The 18,642-nt window shown below is 36.5% G+C and overlaps 1 protein-coding gene across 1 annotated transcript in view; it reads right to left on the reverse strand.

Annotated features, from left to right (window-relative positions):
* LOC132158890 (eukaryotic translation initiation factor 3 subunit H-A) overlaps window positions 1-18,259 on the reverse strand; it is a 67,615-nt gene extending 49,356 nt beyond the window's left edge. Inside the window, exons 1-2 of the mRNA XM_059568504.1 lie at window positions 18,127-18,259; window positions 5,353-5,509 (exon numbers count right to left, since the gene is read on the reverse strand). Coding sequence (XP_059424487.1) covers window positions 5,353-5,509; window positions 18,127-18,207 — 238 coding nt within the window. The 5' untranslated portion in view covers window positions 18,208-18,259. The remainder of the gene's footprint in view (window positions 1-5,352; window positions 5,510-18,126) is intronic.
* Window positions 18,260-18,642: the final 383 nt, after the last annotated feature.

Consider the following 18,642-nt stretch of genomic DNA (forward strand, 5'->3'; position numbering starts at 1 on the left):
ACTTGTTGTGACTAATATTGTTACAGTGTTGTTATACTTATCTCAAATTTAGAAATTTTCCAGAACACAGATTTTGTGTTCACCTAGTATTTACTGGGATTGCGTTACTGAAAGCCACTAGCACCCAGATTGCGGTTTAAATTTTCTGGATGCACAAGAGACTGTTAATTTTCTTTTTTCACTTGTGACTTTAATATTGTTACAGTCTGTTGTAATACTTATCTCAAATGTAGAAATTTTGCAGAACACAGATTTTGTGTTCACTTGGTAAATACTGGGATTGTGTTACTGAATGCCACTAGCACCCAGATTGCAGTTTAAAAAAAATAATTTACTTGTTAAGAGAGTTTTTCCTGTATCTCTGGATGCACTAGTTTTTTACACCTCTGTCCTTTACATTTGTTGTGTCTCATACAGTTATATTCTAATGTATACAGAGGTCTGATATAATGCTGCAAAAAATGCCTTTTGCAAAATAAAACGTACTATCATATATGGAGTTTGAAATTGTCTTTCTAATGTTTAAGAAATAATATTTTGCTAATGTTAATTTTGAGGTCAAACTTCTTTGAAAATTGCAAATTAAGTATTTTATTTATTTTTAAATGTATAACAAAAATTTAGTACTTTTAATTTGTGATCAATAAAAATTGAGTTATAAAATACATAAAAGAAAAGTTTATTCAAATCAATGATTTTGAGTTAATCTGTTTTGTGGATTTAAGTGTAACTGAATTAAAACAATACATTTTATCAACTTAAAAGTTTTAAGGTAATAAGTTTCCTCAAATTTTTTGAGTTATCTTAACTTATCGGGGTTTACAGTGCACGTTTCCACTGTCGGGCCAAAAGCGGGCGTGCTAGTGTGTGCCAGTCTCATTTCCACTGTCACTTCTGGTGCTTGATCTTGCCTCGTCAGTGCTTCCTCTGGGCCAACGAAAACCTCGGACCAAACTGGGCCAGCTGGAGGTAATCATGGTAAATGTGACTACTTGAAGAAATCAGGCGTCTGCTTATTCTCTATCACAATCGTGTATTTATTTAGTAACATTTTATTTTATTTAGTCATAAGTCTCATCTCGAAAGTTTAGCTCCGCGTAGCCTATGTCATGAAAATATAATCATGTTTTTTGTTCGGGCACACAAACGGCCACTTTTATCGTGTTCATTTTGTAATCTGGTAATCAGGCATCACAGCTGCAAAAATAGCATGTCTGACTGTATGTATATATATATATATATATATATATATATATATATATATATATATATATATATATATATATATATATATATATATATATATATATATATATATATATTGCCAGTAATCAAAACTAATAATAACTGCAAGTTATTTTAATGCATTTATGCCACAATTTTTTTCACTAATGTGAAAAACACCTGAAATACCCCTTCAAATTAAAAGCAATACATCATGAATTAAATATTTTAAAAAAGCAAAAGGGAAAGTAAGAATAAATAAATAGGGCATGACATACATTTATGCTAGCATTTCAGTGTGCTTCATTGCAACATTCCCTTACATATGTAATCATTTCAATGTACATTTAATTCATTTATTCTGTTAAATCTCTCTATAGTTGTGACAATTGGGTTCACTAGCATAATTTATTGCAGTTTCAAAATCAGTATGGAGAACAGAGAAATTTTACTGGTGGCAAAAACTTGAATTACTAATCTACTTTCATGTACTGTTGAGAGTGAACAGCAAGAGACCAGCCTCTTGATCTATTGGCTGCATTGAAATAACAGAGTGCATCCCTGTGGTAAATATATGAGCAGATGTACAGTACCTGAGTTCAGGCCTGCTCTTATCACGGCAAGTGTATCTCTGTATCCACATAACAGACATTGCTGTATTGATTCAAGCCACGGCAGCATTAGGGAGATATTTCTTACGTTGGCTGCAGAGATAAAGCAGAGTCTCTGAGCAGCCGTCCTTGGACACCATCACCGGTTTGGTCTCTGGTCCTGCTGCATCTGGACTTGCAGCTTGTTAGTGCTCTGCCCAGCCAAACGGTTCAACACCACTAACAAGCAGCCTCTAACAACAAGGTCGTTCACTCAGTCAAAGTGCCAAGGATGGGGGTTGACCTCTTCATGACGCCTAACGCCAAGCCGATAAAGGTCCAGGAGATAATTACAACCACCGCTGAACCAGACCAGTGCAGAAAACTAATAAACACTTCCTACCATGGAGAGAACGATGCAATGCTACAGCTGGAGAGGGAAAACGGCAATAAGGGCAAGTCGAGCTGGAAATAACTGCAGTATAACCCTCCCTTAGAGAGATGCACAATCAATTAAAACAATCAAGACTATTAAGTGAATTAATAAACTGTTTAAATGCAGAGGTGTTTAAATTAGCCAGTATGCAAAAATGACAACATACAAAATGATTGGCATTATTTTGATTTACTATATGTTGTGCCAAATACAAAGTAGCATGTAATAGGGCTGGACGATTAATCGAAAAAGAATCAAAACCGAAATTTATAACCTCTAACTGACTTAATTTTGCCCTGTCTGTCATTTTGTTTTTTCTCTTAAAAATACTACCAAGTCAGTGCTATACGGATGGATTACAGGAGAAGTTATCTACAGTCGTGGCCAAAACTTTTGAGAATTACATAAATATTCTTTTTCAAAAAGTTTGCTGCTAAACTGCTTTTAGATCTTTGTTTCAGTTGTTTCTGTTATGTACTGAAATATAATTACAAGCACTTCATACGTTTCAAAGGCTTTTATCGACAATTACATGACATTTATGCAAAGAGTCAGTATTTGCAGTGTTGGCCCTTCTTTTTCAGGACCTCTGCAATTCGACTGGGCATGCTCTCAATCAACTTCTGGGCCAAATCCTGACTGATAGCAACCCATTCTTTCATAATCACTTCTTGGAGTTTGTCAGAATTAGTGGGTTTTTGTTTGTCCACCCGCCTCTTGAGGATTGACAACAAGTTCTCAATCGGATTAAGATCTGGGGAGTTTCCAGGCCATGGACCCAAAATTTCAACATTCTGGTCCCCGAGCCACTTAGTTATCACTTTTGCCTTATGGCACGGTGCTCCATCATGTTCTTCACCAAACTGTTGTTGGATTGTTGGAAGAAGTTGCTGTTGGAGGGTGTTTTGGTACCATTCTTTATTCATGGCTGTGTTTTTGGGCAGAATTGTGAGTGAGCCCACTCCCTTGGATGAGAAGCAACCCCACACATGAATGGTGTCAGGATGCTTTACTGTTGGCATGACACAGGACTGATGGTAGCGCTCACCTTTTCTTCTCCGGACAAGCCTTTTTCCAGATGCCCCAAACAATCGGAAAGGGGCTTCATCGGAGAATATGACTTTGCCCCAGTCCTCAGCAGTCCATTCACTATACTTTCTGCAGAAGATCAATCTGTCCCTGATGTCTTGGACATCTTCCAGAAGTCTTGGCCTCACTGTGCGTGCAGATGCGCTCACACCTGCCTGCTGCCATTCCTGAGCAAGCTCTGCACTGGTGGCACTCCGATCCCGCAGCTGAATCCTCTTTAGGAGACCATCCTGGCGCTTGCTGGACTTTCTTGGACGCTCTGAAGCCTTCTTTACAAGAATTGAACCTCTTTCCTTAAAGTTCTTGATGATCCTATAAATTGTTGATTTAGGTGCAATCTTAGTAGCCACAATATCCTTGCCTGTGAAGCCCTTTTTATGCAACGGAATGGTGGCTGCACGCGTTTCTTTGCAGGTCACCATGGTTAACAATGGAAGAACAATGACTACGTTTACATGCAGTTAAAATTCGGGTTATGGTCGGGTTAAGGTCACTATTCGAGTTTCTGAAACATTCGGGATAACCCGTTTACATGCGTGAGCAGAGAGAGTTACTCCTGTATGCATGAATGTGTAATCAGTCGCCAATCCCGATGTAAACGGCGACGCACGGTTAGCGTCTGGACGTACGGACAACAAGACGCAATATGCGTCATTTCCGATTCTTCTTTCTGTATCCAAAGACAACAAGAACAACAGCAGCAGCAGGCGGATAATGAATAGTTTGGGGCAGATAGCGATAGTCTTTGTTTGCGCTTTGGCGCTGGTACTGATCCACCAGCAGCACTTGACACTACTGTGCCTCTATACTGCACACAGGTTTTTTTATGCGCCGTCTCTACTCAAAAGACCAAGATTCCTTGCGACTAGAACATGCGCAGAACACACATTTTGATGGGGATATGCCGAAACGCGTTTACAAGACCAAATATTCGGGTTAGAAAAGGGGTACCCCAGGTTTTTAAAAACCGGGATATGAGCAAATCCGGGTTTTTGCAGGTGTTTACATGGCCGTGCGCGACCGGGTTATTGCTAATATCCCGGTTTTGAACGGGTTATTGGCTGCATGTAAACGCAGTCTATGATTTCAAGCATCACCCTCCTTTTTACTTGTCAAGTCTGCCATTCTAACCCAATCAGCCTGACATAATGATCTCCAACCTTGTGCTCGTCAACATTCTCACCTGAGTTAACAAGACGATTACTGAAATGATCTCAGCAGGTCCTTTAATGACAGCAATGAAATGCTTTTTTGGGGATTAAGTTCATTTTCATGGCCAAGAAGGACTATGCAATTCATCTTATCACTCTTCATAACATTCTGGAGTATATGCAAATTGCTATTATTAAAACTTAAGCAGCAACTTTTCCAATTTCCAGAATTTATGTAATTCTCAAAATTTTTGGCCACGACTGTACATATTATATATTACACCACAGAACCTCAAATAACCCTTGGAGCTCCCAGTTAAAAAAAAAAAAGTGGTTTAGACAGCTTCATTTATTGCAGTGGGAGTGTTGGTGGGAATCATAGAGCTGCGTTAAACTGTAAATTTGCAGTGACAGCTTTAGTGATTACAATGAGAGTGTTATTGCATTGCTGCACTGCTTGCTTTCCATGTAATGTCTTCCAAATATGAAGAGTTTTGTTTTTCATGCTGCTAAGAGGACCAAAGTTGACCGTTTAGTCACTGTCTTGATTTAATGATGTATAAAACAGCAATTAATTCATTCAGGAACACTGCTCGCAGCTTGTTTCGGATGTGTGGAGACATAAAATACAGTCGCCCCACATAAAGCAGGTATTTTAATGTAAACTCTATTCATCAAAAACGAATCGTGATTATGCTATAAAAAAAATAATAAATACAAGCGAAAAGCAATTCCCCTTTTCACAGTTCTCTCGCCCTGAAATCCAAATAATCCCTCTCTCGCCACTTCCCAGAGCGCCAAGCGCAATCATCAATGATTAACCGACCAGAGAATGGAGCTCTGGAGATTGCGTGCACCTCACCTTCATCGAACTCGACATCATCTTCGGTGTGCTGGGGGAAGGGGAAGCAGTTTGTGATCTCCAGACGGTCTTCAACCACCAGTCCAAGCAGAACACCCTGAACCACCTCACTACCCTGGCCCTCCTCCTGGTAGTGCTTAATGATCTTCAACACCACCTGCAGACGCACAAACACACAGCCTGATCAGGAACCTAAGAGGAAACATTTCTTGCCAAACCAAATTTGGGCCTGCCGAAGCAAATTGAATAATATATGATGCAATTTCTCCCCCTAAAGGCATTTAAAGTGTCTTTGTGTCGCCTTTGCAGGAGCGACAGCAGGCAGAAATAACATTTATATGGGTTTATTGGATGAAGATTTGCAAGGTGTAACCAGGTACACAATTTCATGTGCACACACACACACTTGTGTGAACTGGTGTGTGTTTTTTTTCAACAAAAAAAAAAAACACACACACACACACACATTTTCTAGATCTTAATGCAAGACACCACAGGTGAATAGGGTAAAAGTTTAACTGAGACAATTGTTTTATATGACAAGTTTTCTAAAATGTATAAATATGCAAGAGGCATCATCTTATTAAATATGCTTTAATTTGCATACATTTGGAACAATCTGAACATAGGATAAAACCAGGTTCAAAATTCTTGTTGACATTGGAGTTAAAGGTTTGTACAGAGGAGATTTTGGTCACTCCATAAATTGAAAAACACTGTCATTATCCAGAGAATGGATAATGGCATACATTTTCACCATGTTTTTAGGAATAAAATGGCATATAAATCAGTAAAATTATATATTAAACGCCCGTAAAAGCTTCCAGAATAAAGATAAGAATAAAGCTATTAAGTAAGCTGTATGTAAGTGCTGCCGAAGTTGATAATTCTGTGCAGATTTCTCTCCTAATTCAGATGAGACAACTTTTTTAGAGAAAACTAATTATGGATAATAGAGTTTTTTTTAATTTATTTTTTTTGTCAGAAGCAATAGTTTTAATTTGATCTTTAATCATTAAAGATTTCTCGATGGATTAGTTTACTACAAACATGTAGCTTTTCATCACATAATATAATAACTGATTTTCCGGACTGGTGTGGAATACCTGTGAACTATTGTTATGTTTTTAATCATGGACTCTCATTCTGACGGCACCCATTCATTGCTGAGTAGTGTTGTCACGGTACCAAAATTTCAGTATTCGGTACCGATACCAGTGAAAATCCACGGTTCTCGGTACCAATTTCGGTACCAAAGCAAAACACAAAAATATGCTAATTAAAAAAAAAAAAACTTTTAAGCACTAAAAATAAAACCAATGTCATTTTTTAAACTTATATACAATTGTGTTTAAAGTTTTTCTACAAGTTATATAATTATGAAAAACAGTAAACAAGTTTCACCCAAATTTAATTTGTCTTTTAATTTATGAAATTTAAACACATTTTATTTCTGGTAAATAAAGGGGATTTTCTATTAAAATTAAAACATGGAAGAAATATTGTGATTTATTTCTTTAAAAAATAAAGTTTTGTAAATTTTTTCAACAGTAGTAGCAGTATCACATACATTTTACTAAATAATAGTAATATTTCTAGCACAATGCCTTTATGTAAAAATTAAATTTTAGGCCCTAATGAATGCATATTTGTCATTTTAACTGAACTTAAGACTTATTTTTGGTCATTGAGGGTTTCTGTAAAAAAAAAATAGTAATAGATCATATTAATTATTATTAAAAGATAATACTACTACTAATTCTACTATCATACTAATGTATATCCAATGCACTATGAATTGATGAGCTGCTGGGTTCATGAATATTAATCACGTTGTCTGCGTTCGGTCAATCTGATTTGCTGAAATCAAAACAGGGACGGTACTAAATCAGCGCTAGCCAATGAAATTGCCATTTGCGCATTAGCTCCGCCCACTACCGGAGAAACCTGCTTGTTCAAAAATGAATATGAATAATTCTAAATGAACTCCATTACAGGAAAAGACAATAAAGAATAGTTTACATATAGAGTGTCGATTTAGCGTGGTAAGACTCTCGCTCTCTCTCTCTTTTGCATGTGTGAGAAACTGAAAAGATCGCTTGATGGAGAGAGAACTCTGAAGCTCAGATGCTGAAATTAATGCAAGCGTCATGCGCTTCAGTCTATGTAGTAAACAAACCCGAACGTCTCTGTCATTCATTAATTCACACAGAGACGCGCAGAACACGGATTCATAATTCACATTTGCGGCTAACTTTGACAAATTCCGTGACTGTCCATATTAAAATGTAAGTTTCATTTTCATGACTGGATTTTGAGATTCCGTCCTCGTTTTCTGCTTCGCGGAAATCATAGCGCTGAACCGGGTTTGAACGGGACCTCGGTACTACCGGTACTTAAAGAAACCTGGTACCGTCACATTTCAATTTTTTAGTACCGACTTGGTACCGAAGTACCGGGTCTTTTGAGAACACTACTGCTGAGCAATTTCCACAAATCTGTTCCCAATCCCATGAAGAAACAAACTCCTCTCCTCCTCTGGGAATGCTTTAGGTTGAGTACATTTTCAGCAAATTTCTATTCCTTTCAAATGCTCTGAATTTCCTGACCCCAATCAGGCATGTTTCTACATAAAAAATACATCGGAGAACAATAATATTCAGACGTTCTGCTCATATTTCTGTGTAATTAAGATGCAGTAAACACGAATCCATTTCAGCTGACCACTGGTTATCGGACGACCTAAGAAAGATGTTAATTCCAGGCTTATGTCTTCTCAAGTTGCTTTAGACGGCTCTCATGAGAATATTAATGTGTAAGCTTCGATTTCAAGATTGGCAGAGAGGGAAAATATTAATCTGTCTGCGCTCAAAACAGCCATGAATGTGCAGAGCTGGGCATGTCGCTTTAAAATGCAAGTTGGAGAGCTAAATGGAAGATTGTTCCTCCATCCTAACATGGTACTTTGCGACCACTCAGAGCAGAAAAAGATGGAGAAAGACCTGGGGTTAATGGAAAAACAAATACACTCACTGTCTAATTACGCCGTCTGCACAGCCTATCTGAATACCAATGCACTGGGGTTTTTTCTTTTCCTAAGTCCTACAGAAGCAAGAACTCTTCTTCAACCCCATTGAGAGAACCAGTTCACTCTGGCCAAGGCCTGATGGGATACATTCGTTTTTCTCAGAAGGGACACAGCATTTCATAGCGCCAATATCTGATGGGGAACTAAAGTGCATCAGAACATCTGTAATTTCATACAGAGTGTCGAGGCGGGAGATGCATTTAGAGCATATGGACGAGGTGGAAGTCATACATTTACTGTTACTTTAGCAGATAAGAGTGGGCCAAACCAATTCCAACCTCAAATCACTGCTGTAAGTGCCATTTTAAAAAATGTAGGCTATATACTAGGACACATGGTTTTATGACATTAGGTTCCATTAATGGTTCTCGAATGCTTATATTGTTTCACCAAAGTTGACAGTAGACCTGCTTAAATACCAACCGACTGGAATCAAGCACTCGCATTTGAAAGTGAAAATGATGCTTTTAAAAACGCTTCAGTTATGTTCATTTTTCTAATGCAAAAACTAATCTGTATGTGTCATTTAACATTACATTTTAGAAAGGTTTAGTGTGTAAATATTAACTGGCTCATGCAGAAATCACTTCAGAAGCTTGAGGAATATGTCTACATATGCTTCCATAGAGGAAGTGTCCAATCAGGTAGCTCATTAAATATTTATGAGCCAAAACCTTTACAACTGTAGGATTTGTTCATTCTAAAGCTGATTGGCACACGCTTCACATCATTCTGTCAGTCAGCAAGTTATGCATGCTGCGTAAATGTCATGTGATGTAATTAATATACATGAGCAAACTTTGCTTAGTATAGATGACCACAAAAATGAGAACCTCAAAATATACAATCATTTAAAATAACTTAAATATCAAATATTATAGCTATAGAAGGTTTAACATAAAATTATCATTAAATTACATAAAATTATATTTATAAAAGGTTTGATATTTTCAAAAAGTTTTTTTATATATCAATTTAGATTTAGATTTTTTTTAAAGAGATTAAAAAAAGATTACCGTAATAAAAAATTCACTTAATTGTTCAAAAGTGACAGTGAAGTCATTTCTGATGTCACAAAAGATTTCCATTTCAACAGAATCCTGAATTTTTTACAGAAAATAATAAATGTTTCTTGATCAGCAAATCAGCATATTAGAAAGATTTCTGAAGGATCATGTGACAAGGAAGATCTGAGTAATGATGCTGAAAATTCAGCTGCACATCACAGGAGAAAAATACACTTTCACTTAAAAAATTATAAATGAAGATTTAAAAACATTAAGAACCTGACCACAAGTGTTTGAATGGTATAGTGTCATATGTATATATATATATATATATATATATATATATATATATATATAATAAAGATAATTTACAGTGATCAATAACAAAATACACCAACCATGCCGAGCAGCTTAGCGGCCATTACACAAAAATATGACTCCAAACACTGCAACTGACCAATCAGAAAAGAGCATTCCAGAGGGTGGTGTAACAAGGAGTAATATAGTTTAGATCAATAATTTTTTTGCATTAAGAGTCATTAAAGGAATAGCAAAGGCACCGAAATCATTAAGTGGAATCAGAATCATTAAACACCTTACGATTCCCATTGCTCCTCTCCTGTAGCCTGGAGCCACATTGAACAAATCTGCCATCATTTACCACAACACTCATAAAACAGTGTGCTAGAGGCAATATTGCACAAAATTCTCTGGGTGCGAGTAACATGTCAAGCCCAAATGACCTGACAGCGCTCCCACATCCCAGCTGTAAAGATATATGAAGCATTTCACGGTGGCGAGTTGAATTAATTATAGATGGACTCCCTGTAAACAAAGTTACAACCTTTGTCTGGCTTTAAAAACACCACACAGATGGTGGTCAGACATATGGTGGGTGTCCATTGCACCTCATTTCCACATGAGCTACAGGCTCTATATGTTGCTTTCCCAAGCTTATTGTTGCCTCTTTGAGGGTTTGTAACAGGCTTTAAGGTCAGCGGGAAAATAAAAGGGGTAAAGTCAATACTCTCTGAGCTGAGTCCTGCCAATCTGATCATTTCGAGCCGAGGCGTCGTGCTGGAAGAATTGTGAAAAAGCCCGTTCCCCTAAATCATTCATTAGGGAAGTAACACACCTGCTTCCTCAAATGAACTGAGCTGTGCTTGGTTGGGCAATACAATCGGCACCGCCGCGGCAAAACAACACAAAGCCAGCGGTAAGACGACTACAAAAACAGAAGCACGGTGAAACGCTCAATACGATTGCGAGATGTGGGGGAATACGAATGCCACTAATTGTCTGAACAGTTGTAACGCATAAAAGAACAGGAAACAGCAGCATCCAATTTCCCGTTGTTCCAATCTTAGGGTTTGAATCATCGCTTATTTGATTCCAAGCAATTAATGGCTGATTAAACGACCAAACATGCTGTTTTAGAACGCTCCACTCCTAACAGATGTTAAATGTTGTAGTGGTGTTTGTTTCTTGCAATTCGACACCAATCTTTGTTGTCAATGCGGCATTTTTTTTTCAGTTTAGGGTTAAGAACAGACATGAATTAATTTCAAAATGAAAAATATTCAAATTCAAAGTGATTTGAGACTTTTATTTTACCTGTTAGGGATGTCTTTAATGTTTTTCTTTTAACATGTTTTTTTTTTATCTTATGAAACAAGTTATGACAGCCACTTTGTAAATAAATATATTTCAACAACAAATAGAAATTCATTCGAACTGCATTACGTTTAATTTACATTTTTGCATATATTTTTTAAGTTGAGTGATTTGTTATTTAAAAATAAATAGAAATAAAATGTACGTTTGGGCTTTGTTGTTAATTGTAACCTTATAGTAATGTAAAAAGGGGTCTATCCCTATAGTTTAGAACATAAGCTCAGGTTTTTATCCGTAACAAAAAGTATTTATAAAAAACAAAACATAAAACTGCTTTTTATTCATAAATTGCATTTTCGTTAAAATAAGGTCATTTATTTATGAAAAAAAGCTATTTTATGTTTTTGTTTTTCTCCCTGCTGTACCAAAACCATATATATATATATATATTATATATATATATATATATATATATATATATATATTAGTATAGTATATAATAATGTAAATTAAATTATAATTTAAATCTAATTAAATGCATCCACCTCATTTTCTTTTTTATGCAACTTGGACACAAATCAAAAGATCTTTTTCTTTATTTTCCATTAAATTAAGTTTGGAAGCAGTACAAAAACAGCTTCATATCACTAGACATTTGAGTTAAAAATAAAATATATTTAGGGATAAAAGTCTAAATTCTATATTGATGCAACAAGATGCTTATTTTCTGCGTGACAGACTACTGAGGTTTAGACACATGACGTTGACATTTACACTCATTTACATTTTACAAGAGAGAATGATGTGTATCTTTTTGCAATGATTAATTAATGACTATTTTTTTTTTTTACAAAAAAAAAAAACAATTTAAATTACAAAAATTACTACATTCTAAATTACCACCAAGTTATACTAAAGTTCCCAAATATCTCTAATTTATATATTTAACTATTTAATTTGCATAAAAATGATTGTTATTTTTAATAAAAAGTTAATAAAATTAAACATTAATAAAAAAAAAATACTGCCTTTAAAATGAACTGTTCTATTACAGAAAATGGTTTAGAAAAAGTTCCTAAATATCTCGGATGTATTATGTGAATGTATTAATTATTTTAACATACAATTTCCATTAAAATTTCATTTAAATAAATTAAAAATATACATATTACAAATAAAAAATTTAAAAGCAAATTTCTGAATATCTCTAACTTGTTTAAATATAGAATTTTCACTGCAATTTAATTAATTAATGATTTTAACCTACTTAAGATATTTATAAATTAAATATTAACTACATATTAATCTATTGTCACTATAAGCTATGTATGTCACATAAAAAAAAATCTGTTAATATTAACGGAAAAAGTGGGTTTTCCTTTTTCTAAATGAAGCCTATAACAAAGGCAAAACAGCTATTAGTTAAAATTAACCATTAGTCTGTGCCCCCCTGATGACCTTAGCTGAAAGGAAAGTCATTTGAGGTGGAGCTAGTATTTATATTTTGACATATTATAAAAGCTCTCCTCTGCTTTATGCAAAAGCATCATATAACAACCATCAGAGAGCAACATCCATGCCACAAACAGCTCAGATCCACCTCTGACTTCCCCTGAAACATAGCCGGGTTCAGCCCCGGAACGAGCTCTGTGTGAACAAAAGCCAGTACCAATGCCATACAGACTCAAATCTAATTGCCGGGACATATTACCTGTGTATTATCCGGAATCTCAGTGTGAAAGGGGCTATAGATTGTAAAAAAAAAAGATGGACGACGCAACTTCAATTCACTTCCATTGAAGATAAGTGAAGTCACCATTGTCCCAATAGGACGCAGCCATATTGCGCTGATTTGGGACCAGACCCTGCGCTGTAGAGAGTGAAGTGGAGTCACGTCACGTCCACACTCCCACAGAGTCAATCACAGACACATGCCACAGACCCTTTTTTAAATTACCCTGACTGGTCAATTTTTTTTCTACTGATTTTTCATATAAGAGACTGGTGTTAAAATAAGGTAAATACAAGTGGTGCACGACATCGGCCGATGATTAATGCGCATCTAGTCAGTAAAGCTGGTTATCTAATCAGCTGTAAATATCATCAGATGCGTAATTTCAAATAGAGCAGCTGTTATTACACGCAGCCGTTGTTAACTGACTAGCTGCGCAAATCCAAGCTGATAATGAACGTGGATTTGCACAGTTTGTCAGTTAACAATGAGTCTGTGTAGTAACAGCTGCTCTATTTGAAATCCCGCACCTGACGTACTGACTAGATGCGCATTAATCATTGGTAGATATATATCGTGCACCCCTAGGCCCTGTCCACACGGACACGGGTATTTTTATAACCGTGACTTTTTTTACGCGGTTCGGCCTTTCGTCCACACGAAAACGCAGTTTCAGGGCACCGAAACCGAACATTTTTGAAAACTACGGCCAGGGTGAGCATTTTCAGAAACGCCGGTTGCAGTGTTGTCGTGTGGACAGTATAACCGGGGTTTTTGCCTTGCGACGTCAGAGTGTGCGCTGTTATCTGCTGTGTTTGACGTCAGATTGTGCGCTGCTGACTGCTTCTGATTGGCCAAGGTGACTTTACAATTTGGGTTATATCGCCGCCTGCTGGTGTGGCATGCTCTTAACAGCGCTTTGATAGCATGTTTTGGCGTTTTCATGTGGACGGGATTTTTTTTTTAAACGCAGGAGGAAAAACTCCGGTTATAAAAATACCCGTGTCCGTGTGGACTAGGCCCTAGTAAATACAACTCCAATCTCTTCCTGAAGATCCCGAAAAAGGCTGTCAATCATGACGTCACACTCCGCATCACATAACTAGCTAAAACCAAACTAATTTAAAAAATGACGACACTAACTTACATCAACATGATAAAATTGACATCAAATGACAAACCATGTTTGAAAACAAAATACTTAAAATGACATTGTATTATTTAGTGTGTCTCGCATCTAATTAGATTACATGGAGAGGGCGGGGTTTATGACCTATACTGGGACCAGCCACCTGGGGACGATCGAAAGGCGATGGCTTCACTTTTGAGGACTATTGCGCCACACTTGTTCAAAACTATACGAGTGACACGTCTTGGGTATTCTATAGTCTTTGACTCCATCTGTCAGACGAGCCATCAGCGTGGACCAGAGGGGGCGAGGGAACTCAGGGGGCTGAATACCACAGATTCAAAGTGTTGCTCCACACCCCCCTGTTCTCCTTCTCCATCAGCTGGGTGACAGTAACAGAATACTTAATGAGAGCATGCGGCATGCGTTCCAGCGGCGGCGGCGCAGACTACACAGCCCCATCAAAGCAGCACAACACAGCCTCAACACTCCATCTAATGATCCCCCCTGAACTCGGGAGAATTGCACGCTTGCCAGTTCTATTTTTGATAGACGCTTTCGTTTTGCAATGACTAGCATTCTCTCTGCGGCACATTGCGAGTATGGGCTTTCATGCTTTCAAACTTGCCTCAGCTGAAGGGTGATGCAATCCACAAGCTCGAGGCAATCAGGTAAACGCGTTAACACATTCCCCACGGATCACGCTGGCGTTAACGTCTGTCCCTGTCAGTTAACTGAGCAAGGACGCGCAGCCATAGCCTGACGACTGTCGTTCTGCTACGACGAGGCCTATGATCCATCTTCATAAAACAATGACGAAACAAGATCTCCAACAACCGCACGCAGAAACGCCTCTCAAAATGAACAGCCTTTGACAATATCATAATTGAACAGTTTCACGCCACGCTTACAAATGAGCTCGTACTTCAGATTTATCATGCTGGAGGGAAAAGCTGCACTCAAAAGCTAGAAATGAGGCCTAATAGTTCACTTTAAATAAGAGAAATGGCTTAGATAATGTGAAATGTTAATGACATTTAATTAAAAAATGATAAAAATACTATACAAATAACATCAACCAAATACTAATAATTTTTCTTGTTTATTTTAACTAAAGAAAAAATATTTCATTTAAACTAAAATGAAACGATTTCTTAATCTAATTACAAAATTAAATATATATGATTTAATTTATGTATAAATTTTTTTTATTATTTTGATAATGTGAAATGTTTACGATTCGAGAAATAAAATAACAATGACCACAATTCTTAAATTCACTGATATTGCTTACAGATGATCTCATCTGCCTCAGCAAATCTCAATGGCAGTTTTTAAACTTCAAAGAATCATGTGACAAGCGAGGACCAATAGCACAGGGAGTCAATAATGCATCTGAAGTCACTGTTTTTAATTTAACAAGTGCAAATGAGATTTGAGAACTACAGTTGAGAGAAATACATGATCATGCATTTCAGCTCTTACAAAGCCATTTTATGTTTTAGGAAGATCTGAAACAAAGTAAAAAAAATTAAATATGCAGCTTTTTGAGTGAGCCTGATGTAAATCATCCAGACCTCTCATATATAAAAGCACCTAATACCTAATATCTCCTTTTGTGCTCACAGAAGAAACTACTATGACAGGTATTTAAACGTAGGATGGACGAAAATAATGGAGAGATGCAAGGAACTGTCCTATCAAGGTCAATCTACGTCCAAAATGCAGTAATGCACCAGATAATAATAGGACGTGTTTTTCCTTGAGACAACTTCGCCCTCTTTTGGCAGTGATATATAATGCAGTGCACGACTTTTCAGCACTGCATCAACCTCAAACTCAGACAAGCTCTTTAATTAAGCAAACACTTCAGATCTACTGCACACCAGGCGATAAACAGCAGACCGTCCACATGCATTACGCTGATGATGGTTGGAGGGTTTAGACCAAATGCCAAACTGCAAACTGTGTGCTCAAACTGCAGCATTTATCTGACGGGAATCACTGGTGCATTTAAGGTAGCGCAGGTTAATGATTTCGAAAAACAATTCCAGGAAAATAATGTACGGCACCTAAAGTGGAGTGGAAAACGAGGGCAGCAGTTGCAGCCCTACAGAAAAAAAACAAATGAGAAAACAGCCATGATGTCAAAGTGCAATATGCAACTTTTCCACGCTGAAAAAGTTTTAGACTTAAAGAAAAGAACAGCAATTCTGACAAATGTTCGCTTTAGCTAGCTCTTAAACTCTTGCATTAACATTCAGAAGTTATTAACGGTGCACAAGAACACTTGAGCTATTCATATTCATACATTTCAGCCAGAAGGACAAAGCGAGCCAGAAATCAATAAATGAAGTACTTTGCTGGTGATGGTCTTGGACCATATTCATTTCCAATATTTTGCAGAGTGTTGTTAACCAAACAGTTGATGGAAGCCACTGACTGCAATATGAAAAGAAACTCTACGAATACTATGGAAAATATAAAGGGAAACAGAAACTGGCTGGTTAATGCTGCAAAGCATCTTTTATGTTCAGCAGAATATAGGAATTCATACAGGTTTGGAACAACAGAATTTTTGAGTGAACCATCCCTTAAAAATAGGTCCTTCATAAAATACCGTTACACTACAATTGTACTACAATAAAAATAAATTGATAAATACAAATTTGCATGTATTACGATATAAAACTAGAGTACACTACCATTTAAATGTTTGGGGTCAATGAGACAAAGGCTTTTATTCAGCAAAGATGCATTACATTGTGACAGTTAAGTGACAGTAAAGACTAGGGGTGTTGCGGGGAGGGAATTTCCCTTATGGTCCTTTCGAGTGGCTCAATAGCACGGTATGCGGTATTATCGCCATCTGCGTGTGTATGTTTTACGATATAACTAACGAAGTCATATTCAGAAAACAATGAAATGGAAACCAAAGAGCGTTGAAACAGGGAGTGAAGTAAACAGAAGAGCATGACAAAATAACAGTCCATGGCAATAAGATCGTAAGGGACTGTCATTCATCTACACGTTTAAATACGCCAGTTCATTCGTAAATTTAACACACTGTTTAAATTATTTTAACTTTGAGCACCACTTTAGAAGGCTCAGCTGACCAGCAACGCATTGATGCTATATGATAAAGATTTTGCTTTCCTTGGACATGACAACCTATTTTCACAAATATATCTGACTCTGGCCGAAGGACAGACGCAAGTAATCACACAGGCTCAGTTGATCTTACTCTCATTCACTGTTTGTTTAGGCTTGTTAGGTGCAAATCTACTGAGCCTCTCTACAAATCAGCATCATGGTACACATATGTTATCATTACTCACTTGTTTAATATTCAGTCCACATGCATGAAGTGTAAAATGAGATGTATCTGGATCATATAAATGTTTATTCATAACCATGCTGAAAATAAGTAAATAATGTTAGCTGATGATAACTGTCTAGTTAATGCTAAATTGAGGTAATTAAAAAAAAATAATAAAGTCCAAATATGTTTATTCAACCACCTAGACAGATTTACATCTGAGGGAAAAGTAAAGGATGTTATGTTCAGAACATGGTATTATATATATATATATATATATATATATATATATATATATATATATATATATATATATATATATATATATGATAAAAGTAGCCAATATAAAACTGCTAAATAAAAAATTCATCTGTCAGTACTTTTGACTTAAGTACATTAAAAAAAAAATTTTAAACTGGGTACTTTTACTGGAATAATATTTTAATATACGGATCTGTACTTTTACTCCAGTACTTGATTTGTGTATTTCGTCCACCACTGGTTTGTCATGATATTGGGAAGAGCACGGTTATCATTCGGCTGCTGTACACTTGTGAACAAACTTTAAAACCATTCCGTTTGCTTCCTTATTTCGCTCACTCCAGAGTGCGCACGCATGGCCTAGCTTCCGTACGATGCTCACATATTTACGCCTAACGTTAGTTTACTTTTTATAAATCCCGATATGTGCGTGGAAAATTGCGTACGCACGCGTGACGTTTATACATAAGGGCCACTTGTATTACCATGTTACATGTTCACAAAAAAAAACAAAAAACAAATATCCAGTATTTCTAATGCACGCGCTTCCGACAACACACACACACCCACACACCCACGAGTCTCTGACAAACAGCCGCTTCACGCTTCAACACAATCACTCACCAGCCCATCGATCTGGATCTGTTTCACCGGGGAGTCCAGCGGACTGGAACCTGAAGCAGCTGATTCTTTGCGGCTGGCCATTGACAGATGAAGAGCGAAAAGGCCTAAAGCACGTCAAAAGAGGGTTTTCCGAAACGATTCAACCACTTCCTGTGTGAAGACTGTTGCATTGGCAAAATAAGAGTCGCTATTTAGAAAATTTAGAATGACCGATTGTGCATTGTGATATTAATCACATAATAATGTAGTTGCTCACACTGTAAGTTAATTGGCAACACAATGTACTTTTTCACAATGTTCGAATTTTAATGTTTCAATTTTATTTTTATTTATTTACTTTTTAACGTGTAAATACAGAGACCTAATGAAGTTATTGTTGAAATGTTATTAAAAATAATAAGTTAAATTAGTCATTTTCTGCTGTGGCACTTTTAGATAAATGTATTAACCACAAATATATAAAAATATATATATATATATTATATATATATATATATATATAATGTTTGGTCAAAA

The sequence above is a fragment of the Carassius carassius genome, chromosome 15 (assembly GCF_963082965.1).
Source record: "Carassius carassius chromosome 15, fCarCar2.1, whole genome shotgun sequence".
NCBI classification, from domain to species: Eukaryota; Metazoa; Chordata; class Actinopteri; order Cypriniformes; family Cyprinidae; genus Carassius; species Carassius carassius.